Consider the following 16020-nt stretch of genomic DNA (forward strand, 5'->3'; position numbering starts at 1 on the left):
TTTGGGGGTATATAAAGATCGATATGAATCATATTAAAGAAATAGACAAGGAATTAAAAGTTAAAAAACTTTATGATTCATGAACAAAGCTTATTTTGTCTCATATGAGAGACCTGTACATGATTTGCGCAATTTCATTTGAGGATTAAAGGAGTGCTAATGTTGTTATATGCCATTATTTGTTTAACAGTAGGTAAACAAATAAAAAGGGTGAGAGAGATGATCGAAAAGCTGCGTCCTAACTTACTACGTCCTGTGTGATAACTTGCTTTATTGCTTCTCTTTTACTTACGATGATAGGTAACTTTTAATCAGCAAGTGGAAAACATACCCTCATATTATCATTATCATGATCAGATCGAATAAAATAAATGTAATATTTTGATTTTAATTTATTTTATTCTTAAGTTATACAAATTTTCAGTGTACCTACCCTACATATTAGTTAATTTCTCAACCAGGACCTAAACCGCGCCAGATCACAATTATTAATTTACTTAATATGCCCTAAAAAGCCCAATACCCTAACAGGGAACTAACAGAGTTGATTCTTGTCCAATTCATCATGGTGGGACAACTGACCTGCATTCATTCTCATCTATCATCTTCCACTGGCGCCTGTCGTCGGTGTATACCGATAGCGCGGGTAGAGCCTACCATTCCATTTTCACCCATTAAAAAAATAGCTATATTAATCTAAAAAATCACGTATAAAATACTTTAGAACAACCGATCAGTTGAATTAGCTAAAACTTTTTGAAGATAGATTATATATCATATTTTAACTTATAGGATATTTTATATATCGATTCATTTTTTCCGCTAATATATTTGTTACCTCATAATTCTGTCGGTTCTAAACTGATTTAGAATTATTTTTTTAAAGACAACTCGATGGCTTTGATTTTGACAAAATATCGAATTAAATAACGTCTGTACTATTGTTCCCGTATAGGTACAATTCTGTAGTAGTAAATACCTATACCATTAATTCATAATTATAATGTCTAAAGAGTACAGAAGGTTTTCAATCAGAAGCAATAACCCACGGCAGATGATCAACAGTCAGAAACTGGTAACTACGTCAATGAAAAAAACAACAATACATATGTATACAAAATACAATTCGGTTTCAATACATAATTTGTACATACAATTACACGCAAGCATGATAAGAAGACGTCTGTATACTATGATAAGTCCGCCTGTGTACCTAAGTACTTGCTTTGTGGGTCTTTTCTGAATCTGATATCTATCTTAAAATGTACAAAAAAAAATTAACTACTTACGAGAATTGTTAATAAATTATTTTAATAATAACTTTTTGCAACAAAATAAAATCCGGTAAGAATTGATTAATCTACTGTAGCTAATGCTAACTACTATGCTTATGGTCTCATTTTGGTGAGAAGGGATTGTCAGTAATAGGGAATAATAGTCCCATCGCTAACAATATACCCTGTTAGGTTGACTTCCGCGTGGTTCCCATGGATATCATCGTGATTAAAAGGTTATAGTTATAAATTATATTAAATAGATGTACCTATTGATATTGGCCGTATGGTCCCGGCATAAAATAGGCCACTCCTTCCTTTTCTGTAGGCGTCGTAAGAGACAATTAAGAAAACTTAATGATAGAGGGATTAGCAGCAGCGTCCCTCTTCTCAACTAATTGCGGTTGCCAACCCGCTTGCCAAGCGTGACAACTACTGGAGAAACTCCCCTTATAGAGAAGACTTATGATCAGCAGTGGATAGTTAACGGCTGAAATTATGAAAAAGATAAAATGTAAAGAGGTACCTGAGCACCTCTAGATCTTTATAGCTATAAAATAAAGCGGAATTCGTATTGATCAAACTAAGTTGACAGTGCTCTGTGTAATCATTTTATATCTAATTTTATTATTCTTCCTGAAACGCCTTTTAACGCGAGAATTGCAGACGCATTTAATCTTTTTAAAATCAAGTGCACATATTTAAGAAATCTAGTTACATAAATACTGGACAAGATGTCGGAAAGTAAACCTACTGCAGCACCTCCGCCGAAACAGGTCACTCAAATATTATGGTTATACTGCATATATATTTGCTAAATTGATATTAACACCGTTAACATCACATTATATAACAAAATTGTCTCCTTTCTCAATTATCGATTAATATTGCTGGTGTCAAAAGGACCAAATTTTAGCCAAGCAGTCAGTTCACTATAATGTTACTCGTGAATCAAAAATAAAGCTTAGTATTATTGTAAAGATTGTATTTTGCTCTACGAAACGGTTTTAATTATTCTTATGTATTCTAAATCATTCTATTCTCTTCTATATCGGATCCACATTAATTTTGTTAACTACAACAAAATCCTATGATTCCATTTTTACTTTTATTTCTGGTTTTCGATTTTAGCATATGTACGTACCTATACCAATTTACTCCATACTTCTATTCTATTCTTTCTAAAATTCACCTGCGGTTCGGGAACTGATACAAATAGTATAGATACAGCGCACGCCATAGACAGAACCCATGTAGTTTTACTCACATTTATTTCTTAATTAGGTCAGAACTTACCAACCGACTTATCAACTCAATCCTAAGAAGCGTTTCGACGCGGAACAAATACAGAAAATATTGCAACGAGTGGTCTCATATGAACTCAACGAGGTCGAATATAGCGAGAAACAAATTCCAGAACTTTGTCTCAGCTTGGCTGAAACTCTACGTAATGCTATCAAAGAAGAAAATTATAACAGGTAGGTAATATGTCAATAATATCGGCTTGGCAGGTCCTTGAGACATACCTAAAGCATTGATAAAATCACTCAAAATGTAACACGATTAAAAAATGCTGGAAGTTTTGTAAGGAGTATGATGTACATTCTGCCTTTTATAGCCGGAGTATCGGCTTTATCAGCTTTATACTGTTGTTGTTTTAAAAAAAAATGCTAACAGCTATATACAATTAGGAAAGACTCGTTGGAATATGTATGATCTTGGCCACAATTTATGTATAGTAAGTTGTAATTATCGACTTGGTTCAGATTTCTAAAAAAATTCTCAATTCATCGAATTTTGTAACTATACGATATCTTCGCCAATTCTGAGTTGATTTTGATAATTCTATAATAAATTTTTCGTCCCCCATGTTTTACATTCTGTTCATTTTGTCGCGACCGAAGTAACTATTTTTTACGCGATAGCTGTTTCTCGCTGTTTATTCTTGTGCATCAGTTTATAAAGATCCTGTCTTAAGATATAACATCCATATAACAAATTTAATTTAAATCTATTCAGCCGTAAAGCGTGATTGAGTAACAAACATTCATCTATTCAAATATCTTCACAAACTTTTGTACTAATTTATAATGATAATAGGACAATAGAAAGGATAAGATAAGTAAGATATTTATTACGGTAAATGACCAAGTAACAATTCAATTCAGGTACAGGATAATAGTGATGGTGAGCATTGGCCAGCGACGGCAGCAGAGCGTCCACATATTCCACTCGTTCCTGTGGGATCACGAGCGAGATGCCTTCGCTACGTTCAATTACGAGAATTGCCATTTATTTGCTAATGTCGTCGTCTATGGTGTGTATTTAGATTAGATGTGATTAAATAAATTTTAAATTTAATTATTTAAGTGATTTTCTTTGATAGATAACGTGAACGAATGTAGGTATGTTGTTTAGCGCAGTTAGCTATCTAATAATATTCTTATTAACTTTCATCTAATTTATTAGGTAACATAGAAAACTACCAATCGCTTTTACTTCTTAAATACAATAAGTAGCATAAAAATAGGATTCTATCCACTTTTTAATATAAAGAGTGCTTCGATACGGAAAACAGACTTTTCTCTTTGCTACTTATAGTAGAGGTGCTCCTATAAATTACAATAAATTTTATCTACCTACATAATTCAGTAAATCGATCTCAGCTATATTACTACCTCTAAATTCAAAAAGTGGTAGAATGAATCATCCTCTCCACTGTTTAATTATAATTATAGGGACTGTAGGGATAAAGGTTAAGAAATAATAAACATCAGTAAGCATTTTTACAGATCATACATATTTATTTATCCATTTCATAGTATAGATATCACACTGGCCCGCCCTTATAAAAATAAATGTGTAGTACAATAACGACTCAGAATACGTGGAGTCCGCTGGCGTGACGGCACTGGATCTTACGACCACTTCGATGTTTCCACGAAGCTTCTAAATATTGGCATCAATTTATAGACACTAAACCTACAACAATTTGGACACAATCACAACGGCGCGGTCACACCAGCCCTCCGAATCACTATTGGAATACCATCATTAAATTCTTATAGGTAGAAGAAAATTCAAAGATAATTCTAAACCATTATACAGGTCGATATACACAAGATTTAATATATGTTTTACATTACAAGAAATTCGCACATATTTGACACACAAAGCGAAAGAGATACCGATAAGAAGACTAAAGTAGCTTTAAGATATTGGTCCGAGACACTGAAGCGAGTTGTATCCGCGTACAATATGAACTAGCACCAAGCCACTGTACGATAAACAAAGCGCCTTACATAGTATCCTGCCCTGCAACTGCCACTCGTGTTATAAATTTAATAATACAAAAGCTATCTACTTGTGTTCACCCCACAAGGGATGCAGTCTGGTCTTCAGGTGCTTACCTTACCTTACGTACCTCACAACCTATGGCAGACGGTACCTACTCACACTGGGACATGGTGACCTGTGACACGTTGGTCGGACGACGCGCACTGTGTGTACGCAAGACGTGCTCTATCAAAAATGTTCCAAAAGGTAAAAAGTTTATAAAAATCCTAAGAATCAAATGAGTTAGGCATGTTTGGAGCACACATTGCGTCCGCACACTGCTTAGTTATTTTATTTGAGCAGTGTTTAGGAAGTAAATTATCTTTTTCACTCCGACGATGCCGGACTACTTTCAGCCTCACAGGAATACATTTTACATCCGCATGATATGTGTAATACAGATAAAACATTTAATTAGTACTGTGTACATATATACCTATAACCATACTGTACACTATGGCGGTAAACATTACTTACAACCTTACGAAAATAAACGTAGACAAATATATGCTAGGTATATCAAAAAGAAATGCAGTGAATATTGGTATCAAAATATTATTATTATTCCTAGTACATATCGTGTGAAAATGCATGTTAGATTAGATATGTGATATTTGTGTTTATAAATACAAAAGCTTTATTTATACGAGATAATGTTATAGTCATTTGGTATATAAAAATATGACTTATTATATCGTGATTGTCATCGACTAAGTATATATTGAATATGAATGACCTTAAAGTTAGCCACAAAAATAGTTCACAATTTGGACTCAATAAGCTCGTCCAGTTCAGGCCCAGAATCCAGTCAGAGGACGCGTTCGAGAACACGATTCCTACATCGACACTGTACCACACAATGACTGGTGCCTTCAAATCAATTCAGGAACTTTCATCCTAACTAGAAAATAATGTACAAAAATTCTAAGTATAAAAATATAAAATAATTGTATATTTAAGCTCAAATAAAAAAAAATATATCATGTATAGGCAGCATAAAAATATCTACTGCAAAACATCTAGCATACCTACTACAAAATATCACACGTAAGGTTTATCGTTCGTTTGTTTTTGTTTAGATTAGGTAGTTTGGAGAAGGATCGCAGCGAGATGTGATGTGAGCGAGCGCTCGACCCGAGGGCGGGTGTGGGTCTCGTGGGGCCAAATTTTAAACATTTACTAATAAAATATTAAAGCTTAACATACATAAAGATTAAGCATCTCTGCACCTTAGATATATAATAGCCATTCAAAATAACTGCAGATTAAAATATCTCATCTTAAAAATAAAGTCTTAAACATTAAACTATAATAAAAGACTCGTAAGTTTAGAAACAATTACTAACTTAGGCCAAATTAGGTAATGTTTATAAGAAATGATTAAAATATAAATTCATTGTAATGTTCGCTGTCGTATATCAAATTATTTAATTAAATTATGTATTTCTGTCACAAAATATAAAATGTAATGATCGTCAAAAAATAAAAACTATAAAAAAGACGACATGGTTCGATCCGTAATAAGGTATCTAATAGTTACATTTAAAACATGAATAATAATGAATGTAAGTAAATGAGATCGAACGACATCGTATTCAGACTTAAACGAAACATAATAAAAACATCGGGCAACATAGTATTATATGCGAGCGGCGCCGGCGCCGGCGTGGTACGAAGCGCGAGCGGTGTGCCGGCGCGGGCGCAGCCGCTACGGTAAAACGAGCAGCTTCAACTCTAAAATAATCAATCGGCGGTGGTTTATCTGGTTCAGTTCTCAACGGAAACAATTCAGCTAGACTCCTTCTCCTTGTCCTTAGACTCTGGAAATTGAAACAACATATTAAGCTTACATAGTATATATTCAAAACATATAGATAGATTTATAAATTACCTCCTTAGGTAAGTGAAATTCAGAATGTAATAAATTAAAAATAACAAAATTATTTTCACCTAGAGTTACCTACTACTTTCATATTTTTACTTAATATATAGATAAGCCATGAATGTGCCTAAAATACAGGCAATAAAATTTTAATACAATTTATTACCGATGTTAACTATACTAGTAAGACATAATGAATACATTAAAAATAAAATTATATATTATAAAAATACCGAGATATCTGAGATTCTAATAAAAATATGTTAAATTATCTGTCACATATTATAATTAAAACCGTAACTACAATAAAATAAAATAAAAATAATATTTTAATAAGATTAATGCCGCAAACTGTGGTTTTATATGTGGCAACGGCAGTGCATTGTGGCTAGGCGGTTACGTAATTTTTGTCCTAATGTATTTCAATTTCAGTAAAATACATCTTTTATTATAACACATATAGTTTATGTACATAAAAGCGTAAATACTGTTATGGTAAAGTCGACTCACTAATGATTTTCTAGTGAGGTCTCAGACCCGACATTTTATGACCAAGTTGGCTAAACGTATATTTTGTGTAGCAACCTCTAGACTTCGTTTATATGTAGTCTCCTTCATGACAAATTCACATTATCTCACATATAAATTGTAAATATACAAAAAATCCTCAGATTGAAATCCTGTTACATTTTAGTGTTCCAAATTAAAAAGGTACCCAACATTTCAGCACGTTTGACTACAACCATTAATGACTGATTCCAAATGGGTGCATATTTTGGGTCAACGCATTCTACTTTTAGTGTATCTTTTGTAAATCTTAGACGTTTTTGTATATCAACGATTTAAATTTTATAAAAAGTAATATAGTTAGTAGTAGTATATAATAGGGGTAGTAGGTAGGCAGTTCATTTCTATTATTCATATGATCGCGTTAGCCAAGCGGCTTGATATAGGGTATTATTTCGATAATATTATCATATTCGCAAAATGAAAAGCCGTGATCTATTATATTCTCATTTCATCATTATACAGAAAAACTTATACCAATAAGAATGTCCCTCAAAATAATTAAAATATTGTTCTTTATAAGCAAGTAGGTTTACGTACTTTTAAGTATTTATAAAATATCTGCATATAATATCTAAAAAGCGAAGGCTTATGAAAATGAAACTGATAAAATAAAAAACTATCCCCGCGCTAGCAGAAAGTAGAATGTAAATAAAAAAAATATTTATTAAGCAACAAGTCTAAAGGCTGCGTTGATATGAATATGTATAATTTTGATAGATATTAATATACTCGTAAAATACAAACCATTCATTTGCAAAATCAAAACATTTTCAAAACCAAATGCGTTTAGCCTTTACGCGTGCGTAGTTACTTTGAATATCAAATCCAAGCAAAAAAATTATACTTACGTATACAAAGTAAAGTTAATTAAAAAAGATCGGCATGCTAATCATTTTTAATTTTTATTATTATATTAAAATAAATAACTTTTATTTAACTCTTGCATAGACAGGTGTTCCTCTGCGATATATTGTTTTCATGCAGATGTAAAAATTTAGAATTAAAATCAAAAGTCATGAGCTTTAGAACATATATTTTTCAGTTCTATTCTATAATTATATTTCATTGCATAACTATAGCGACTTAGAGCAAAAAGCATGCCGACATTCTTTAAAAGACCTTAATCTTTGTACACTCAATGGACAAACGGAAGCAGCTACGCATCTATGCATGCCTGGTCACAAGAATTCCGAGACTGACCTTCATCGCTGTTACCATTAGTGAGTGGTTCTTCACCGTTCTTCTCACCATTTTCCTCTGGCTTTTTCTCCTCTTCCTTTGTCTCCTTATCCTTCTTCTCTTCTGAACTCTCTTTGGCTGGTTTCTTCTCCTTCCCCGACTTGCCCTTAGCAGGCGTGGCTGGCTTCGGCTTAGGCTCCAGTGACGGGTCTAACACGAGTTTCCCAATGTTCTTGCGTTCGTGCATCTTCTGCATTGCCTCGACAACCTTAATAAGAAAACAACATCTAAAAATTTATCTGTGCTCTAATAACATCTGTGCTAAATAACAATTGGAAAAAAGAACTTTATTATAGCCAAAACAAAATTTTTGTGTAAATTTCGAACTCTTCTATTGTAATTATAGACGCTCTATATAGACCACAATGAGCTTAATAACACCACTACTTTCACCAAGACGACTACATTCTCAATATCTCTCTCTCTCTCTTTATACCTTTTCAAGGGGATCCAAGAAAGATAAAAAATTAAAGTTTAATGTACAAAATTGTTATATTAAAAAATATAATTGCATGCACATTGCACGCAATGATTTCTAGGAGGAAGCCTAAGTCCACTAATAGGCTGATATAAATAGACTAATAATAATAAATAGGTAATGTGGCATAAACTTTACTGCAAACATTATTTATTAGGTAGTAAATAAACATAGAATACATTTTAAGTTCATCTATGATCAATTGGTTTGTTCATTTTAGTTTGCAACATTGTCTTTTATTTCTGTCTGTTAATTAATACAGTGAATGAAGTGACTTATTAAGATAACAATACCACTACAATGAATTTATTTTATGCTCGGTTAATATCAATGACCATTTAATACTGATAATGGATGTAAATACGTTTCTTTATACATTAACTTATATACACTTTCGCAACTTGTACATTACAAAGTAATTGTGTCACTTTCGTTTGATATTGGATGGTAAAATTAAACGAACAAACAACTAGGACTATAATAACATATAGTCAATAAATTATTGCAAATATCTAACTAAAATACTAAGCATTTGAAATAACTTGACCTGCCAATTTGAGAAGAGTACACACATTATTAGGTTTCTCAATCTTAATATAGCAATAATATTACGGCCTTATTTAGTTTAAAATGTTTTTAACATCCCTTCGGAAGTATTTGGTCTTTGGATAGATTGGAAGGGTGGTCAACTCATTTCTAAATAAAATAATTCTTCTCTACACAATACTGGAGTACATAATTATTTATTATTAGCAGGTTATACCTACAACTGTGTAGGATAAATTGATTGACAGGGAAAAGTAACTTAATTAACGCATGTGGCAAATACTATACGCCAACTTTCATAACAATTGCGGCACAGAATGTTCCCAACCCCCTTCCTTTTCCGTGGGTTTCATAAGACGCGACTAAGGGAATTTAATGGTCAAGGGATGGGTAGCAGCGTCCCTATTAAATGTATCAAAAGCCTAACAACGGTTGCTAAACCGTCTGCCAAGCATGGCAATTACTGGCAAAACTCTTCTTATGGATGAAGCCTATGTTCAGCAGTGGACAATTGAGGGCTGGTATGATAATGATGACGATGGTAACAATTCCTTATACGGTGATGCCACCACCAACAAATAAACTCGCTTTCACACTTATATTTATTACTAGGTGTATATCTGTAGTGTATGAAGTATCCTATGTTCTAAGGTACAAAATATTCGCGTGCCAAACTCCATTTTTATTCATTTAGTAGTTTTTATATGAAAAAGTAACAAATGTTCATCCATACGTCCTCATAAACAGCATTTATAGTAGTAGTAAAATAATAGGAATAGATTATACTTACATCTTCCAAAGCCCATGTGGAATCAACCAGGGGTTTGACTTTCCCTTCGCCCCACAATGCGAATACGCGTTCGACAGCGCGGCGAACATAGTCGGCGCGTCCGTGTTGGAAGAGCAAGTGTCGCAGGTTCAATCCCGCTAGGCTCTTGTTTTCGACGAACAGCTTCACTGGCGACACCTTGTCTACTTGCCACCACTGAGAATTAAAAAAAATGTATTCTTCTCATCGCCATCATTTCAATTCATTAACGTCCTTCTAGTGGAACGGATTTCTGCATCATAGTATGCTAATATCATTCGATATTGGCATACTAAATAATTTTATTTGTTATTTATACTTTTGCATACATTAAAACATGTCTACAGGGCGGAATTAATGCCTGATAGCATTCTCTACCAGTCAATCGTTACGCAAAATTTAAATGTAAAAAAAAAAACAAATTCAAGACGTTCATGTAACAAAAAATGCAACGTAATTTAGGCCAAAGTTATTATTAACAGGAAAGTAAACCCTATCGATTGCAATAACAATCATCAAAATCGCTGCAAAATCAGTGGAAATTTTACAAAACATACACAAAAAAAAACAGATTTACTATATTCTGTTATCTTTTAAAAATATTAAACTAACAAACAATGCAAATATATACCTCTTGCTAATATAAATACTTATTTGTATTGCAAATATACCTATGTACCTGTACAATAGCTGTTATGCCTTGTTTACTTTTAAAATTCATTAAATATTAGACAGATGAGTAACTTACGGCACGCACTGCACTGAAGAAGCTTCGTGTGTCACCGGTGACGATGTTAGATGAACCTGCGATAAAATACCATTGTTTTACAAACGTGTGAACATGACATGCAATGTAGCTGTTGAATTAAACTTTTAATATCTTATAATTATATAATATTATTTAAAATACTTGTACTCAGTTCCACCGTTTTATTATACAAGACTTTTATTATCCATATACGCAACTAGTTTCGAAACGCCATAAGTATCATAAGTTATTTACTTAAGTTTATTACATATGCCACATGCCTGTACATAATATAAAACATAACCTCGGACCCTCGGTATTGACACCATGAACAAACCAACAGAGAGAATAAATAAACACTATAATGTCAGACCTTCAAACTAAGTAGGATACTTTAAGAAATCATAGACAATAAGTATATGTGCTCGTATGTCTGTAAAGACATAACTCATTTTTTCATATGGCTCGAAACTGGGTAGTCTGTCTTCGTACTGAAAACGTGTTGGCTCCTCTGATTTTCTTATCTCTAATAAACGGCACACTAAATTAAAGTCTTCTTCTTCTTCTTCCTGCCCGTTTCCCTTATCTATTTAGGGTCGGTATAATATGTTTTCTTCTTTCATTCATCTCTATTTGCAATCATCTCAATAGTCATTTCCTATCTGGCCATGTCATTTTTCACTAACTTGTAACCTATTTAGTTCTAATTATAAATTTGTAACACGGTTCCTTCGTTGGAAGTTTTTAAACTAAATAAACAAATCTATACTCCGTTGAGTTCTTTTTGCTACATGATTACAATTCTTAGAGTACCTATTAAACAGTGGATGACTAACTACTACTTTTAATGGCAAGACATAATAAAAATATAACTGAAATTTATCGATTCAACTGAATCTATAATCTAAAATTGTAACTTTAACTCCTGGCAGAAAAAGAAAAAAAATCGTATTAATCACGTCTTAAAAGATGAACAGTAACAACAAGCTACATAGAATATAATCAAAATAATGGAAGTACTTACCATAAAGGACATATCGGCCCATGGTCTTGAGAAGAGAGTACCCGCGGTTGCATTCCTCTCCGCAGAGACAATCCAGCACGATATCCACGCCTTCGGGAGATACTCTGACAAATAAATCAATTGTTAAATAAGTTCTGAGAATACAGTGAGGTTTCTTTAGACATCGAGTCATAGATAGAGAGTTATCAATATTATCATGAAACTATTCGAAAAATTCAGCCTAACTTATGTGTTGTGGTTAAAATGGTGCACTTTTAAATAATTATTAACTTTTCTTACACAGACGGTCATTCCATAAACGTGTACATTATCAATATTATACCCTCAACAATTTGTACATACAATTCCTAAAGGTGTTGGTATTATTCATATTTAAAGCAAAGGTTTATCATTTTTATGTTTATGAGCTATCACGGAAACATAGTTGCTTATAGTGAGTTGCTTCATATGATTACTTAAATCTACCCCCATTAATTAAACTCACCATATGGCTATAACAACCAATACTAAAAAATAATGTAAGATAAGGATTCTAATGTCCAATTAAATTCATTGTCCCAATGATACTAAATCAGGCAACAATATTTTTTATTTTTTTATTGTTAAATTCCAATGTTTAATTTATTTCCTTACTTTCTTTTAAATTAAATATTTTAAAATAGATTATTTAAAATCATTTCTTGATAATAAAGATGTTGGCTAATATTATGCGAAACAAGTTTTTAATAAAATCAAAGTAACATCTATGAAGAATTTTTTTTATTTAGGGCTCTTCTTACATAATACTATGATAATTTAAATGTATAATAAATAATATACTCGTATTATTGTTAACTCTATATTATTTTTAACTTATTATGCATGAATAAATGTGTCTTAAATTACAAATTCCGAAGTACATATCCGCCCACATTTATTTACATTGAACTTGTGTGGTTCCACTGTTTACGCGGCGAAGAACTCACCCGATATAAAAATATCTTTGTCTATTTATGAGAATTAAATGCCGCTGCTGTTACGAACCAGCTGCCCTAAGCAGCGGGTTATAAAGCGAACAATTAACGCGCGATCCGACCAACGTAAGCTGACCATAAACTAGTACCGCTCAACCTTACAATACCAGCGAAGAGAGAGTCGAGAAAGATCTTCTTACACTAGAAGATTTTGTATCACACGAGTCAGGCTTGCACTGAAATATGTAACTGTAATAACCGGCAATTAACAAAGCCCGGGATAGAGAACAATTTGGTTTATTCACTGAGAAACTGGAGTGAGACGTGCATCAAGATAGTGTTAGGTATTAAATATGGCGGATTCGATTTATGGATCGTAATTTTATAGTTCAATTGACCGTTCATCTTATGTCTATTTTATTATTTATGTTTCCTTGCACATTTTATAATAGTGTTGTTGTTTAGTACCCACAGTACAAACATAGACGTATTTTAGAGGGGACCAGGAAGGCCCCACTCTAAAATTATCTGATGCCCACCCAAGGATACGAACAGAGATTTTTACTGTATGCAAAGACATGTCTGAGAATAGGTAATGTGAGTTGTTTTAAGGGTCATATTCCCGCTGGAAAATAATCTTAAATACGTCAATAAGTAAAAAATTTGAATGACTCTAGGAGACGCTGTGTGTTATCTAACTATTATTATTTAAACATGACAAATAAGGTTAAATTAAGATTTTGTTTCGAAAAAGCTACATTAATCTTGACCAAATTAGTATGACGTTTCATAACATACAACAACATAACACGAAAGTGTAAACTGTTTCAATAAAAATAATAATCACTAAAATCGGCTCACAGTTACAAACAAATGGCATAACATATATTTATACACATGTGAAATGAAAATTTCATCTTTTCAACTCGATGGATAAAAATACAGATTAAATATACAGAAGATAAAATATAAGCACATAAACATTAGAATTGTATATCTCAATAAAATTCTTAATATAAAACAAATATGCGAACGATTTATAAAATTTCGTATGGTTCCGTAATGCGTGTGAAACGTAAACAAAGATACCTATTAAGAAGACGAAGGGCCGCTGAGTAGATGTATTTTTAGCGTTTCTAATACTATGATTTCATCCCTACATTTATAGAATTCCACGGCCGACCGTTACCGTGCACCGTTACGGGTATCCTTTTATTTATCCTATTCATTTAGAACAAAATTAGACGAAGCAATAATAATATAAGAAAAAGGACGACAAGAATGACACCAAATTTTATCTAATTAGTGGTTACATCATAAGAGATCTGGCGTGAATGTACATAAATGATTTATAACCCAAATATTATAAACAAACTTTTTGCCTGCTACTTCATACGCATGGATTTCAAAAGTAGGAAAACCAATTCTTTTAGATAGCGTATGAGCGTTTAGGATAAAACGTACATCAGGTTTTAAGTTAAACCTTCAGGATTACAATTGTAAAAACCATTTCCAATTTGGAGCAATACTTTTTGCGTGATGCAGGAGCAAACGTATAGATTTTAATACTATTATGTATGTGCATTTAAAAGGCTTTATTCGCAGTCAAGTTTCCCATAACATCAAGTTTAAACTTTGTATTTAAGCTTGGATAATTCATTTGATTACATATTATTAAAAAGAAATTAATGAATTCACTGTAGTTATAGATGGCATAGTCAGAAGCGAAACATATACACACACACAATAATAAACTTGTTTTATCGACAGCGGATTTGTTAACTCAGCAAATACTTACTTCCTAACTTCACTGGTGTAGTCGCTTCCCCTCTCGAGCAGATGATCAATATTGTTATTGTTGGCCTTGAGAGCCTCATGTTTGCTCTTGGAACAGACACCAAACACCGTCACGTTGTCCACAGTCTTCGCTAACTGCGCCACAGCTTGGCCCTGTGCGTGATTGTAATAATTAATTTGAGACGCAGTAGTCATATTGATCTTTACAAATAATTTATACTGATTGACAATAGGTTTACCTCAATCTGGTAAACATACAATTATGAGTAACATCGCGTCTATGGGTACTTCTGCCACGCCTAATTCCGCCAAGTAAGCTTGCTTGCATGCTGAGTTTCAGGTTGAAGAGTGAGATATGATATTGAAATTAGCGGAAACTATTTATACCGCAAGGATTAGCAATCCCTCTGGACATAATTCGCGCATTACTCATAAATGAAATAATCTGATAGCAAACATTCATGGGTTGCAGTCTACCCTCGTTATACGTCTACTGCTAGTAATATCCCACGAGGCCTTCTTCCACGCGATTCTTACTGAAAACCATCTGGATTAATTCCTGGTGAATTCATCACGATGGGCTAATTGACCTGCGTTTATCCACGCCTATCATCCCTCCCTACATATACTGATAACGCACGCAAGGTTACCATTTCATTATCATTCATTTAAAAGAATCCTACCCTTGTATAGCGAGAGTGGCAGTGTAATAAAGTTTAGCTTCTAAGTAATGGAATAAAATTACAATCCAAATCTCAGTGAGTGCGCAATTTGTGTTCTTGGATGGATACCATCAATTTCAGTTTAACTACTAGAAGTTTTGCAAGTAGTTCCGCAACTATGTAGGTAAATACCTGTACTAGTGCTTTTATATCATAGATATATATTTTTTGCATTGGCGGATGTAAGGTAGATTATAGGATTTATAAGATAGGTACATAAAACAAGCTGAACTATAGTAATTATACCATTCACAATACAGTTAAAGCTGGTATACGTATATTCGTGGTGTACGATTCCTTTATTCACGTTTTCACTATTCGCGAATTAAAAAATTGCGACCCAATTCCTATATTCGCGATTAAAGATTTCTGTATTCACGGATCTAATGGATACATATTATTTAAAAAGATTAGATATCCTTTGTAAACAGACTTTATTACAACTACGCCTAAAGTATGTTGACAAATGCTATTGCTGTATAAGTGGTTCGGTTTTTCATATTCACGGTTTCTGTATTCGCGGCATATTTACAGAACGTATATACATCGCGAATAAAGAGCTTTTACTGTAATAGACAGTTAATTCTTCAAATACCCGCCAGTAGCAAATTAATTTCCTAAATATTTTTACGATTACTTACAT

General features: G+C 32.9%; 2 protein-coding genes across 5 annotated transcripts in view; one reads left to right on the forward strand and one right to left on the reverse strand.

The window, feature by feature from the left end:
• Window positions 1-937: 937 nt before the first annotated feature.
• LOC113521982 (dynein light chain Tctex-type 5-A-like) lies at window positions 938-3638 on the forward strand. 3 transcript variants are annotated; one of them, XM_026907684.3, is made up of 3 exons: window positions 938-1075; window positions 2559-2752; window positions 3443-3638. In XM_026907684.3, the coding sequence occupies exons 1-3, from the start codon at window positions 1004-1006 to the stop codon at window positions 3606-3608; spliced, it is 432 nt and encodes a 143-aa protein (XP_026763485.2). In that variant the 5' UTR covers window positions 938-1003; the 3' UTR covers window positions 3609-3638. The 3 variants fall into 3 exon arrangements, with proteins under 3 accessions (XP_026763485.2, XP_052755796.1, XP_031765892.2); XM_052899836.1 differs by lacking the exon at window positions 938-1075 and adding an exon at window positions 1758-1796; XM_031910032.2 differs by lacking the exon at window positions 938-1075 and adding an exon at window positions 1877-2050.
• Window positions 3639-4051: 413 nt separating this feature from the next.
• Window positions 4052-16020, reverse strand: part of LOC113521980 (synaptic vesicle membrane protein VAT-1 homolog-like) — a 38913-nt gene continuing 26944 nt past the window's right edge. Inside the window, exons 4-9 of one of the 2 annotated variants that reach the window (XM_026907681.3) lie at window positions 14657-14808; window positions 11906-12009; window positions 10882-10937; window positions 10116-10310; window positions 8263-8509; window positions 4052-6430 (exon numbers count right to left, since the gene is read on the reverse strand). In XM_026907681.3, coding sequence (XP_026763482.1) covers window positions 6399-6430; window positions 8263-8509; window positions 10116-10310; window positions 10882-10937; window positions 11906-12009; window positions 14657-14808 — 786 coding nt within the window. In that variant the 3' untranslated portion in view covers window positions 4052-6398. The remainder of the gene's footprint in view (window positions 6431-8262; window positions 8510-10115; window positions 10311-10881; window positions 10938-11905; window positions 12010-14656; window positions 14809-16020) is intronic. The other variant, XM_026907683.3, reaches the window with a different exon arrangement.

The sequence above is a fragment of the Galleria mellonella genome, unplaced genomic scaffold, assembly GCF_026898425.1.
Source record: "Galleria mellonella isolate WM207_F2 unplaced genomic scaffold, CSIRO_AGI_GalMel_v1 utg63, whole genome shotgun sequence".
Lineage (NCBI taxonomy): Eukaryota > Metazoa > Arthropoda > Insecta > Lepidoptera > Pyralidae > Galleria > Galleria mellonella.

Bases quoted from the DNA above. Each gene is read 5' to 3' on its own strand.
- LOC113521982 (XM_026907684.3), top strand. From the start codon at position 1,004: ATGTCTAAAGAGTACAGAAGGTTTTCAATCAGAAGCAATAACCCACGG. The intron at 1,076-2,558 runs GTAACTACGTCA...TTTCTTAATTAG, and splicing joins TGATCAACAGTCAGAAACTG to GTCAGAACTTACCAACCGAC. The intron at 2,753-3,442 runs GTAGGTAATATG...AATTCAATTCAG, and splicing joins AAAGAAGAAAATTATAACAG to GTACAGGATAATAGTGATGG.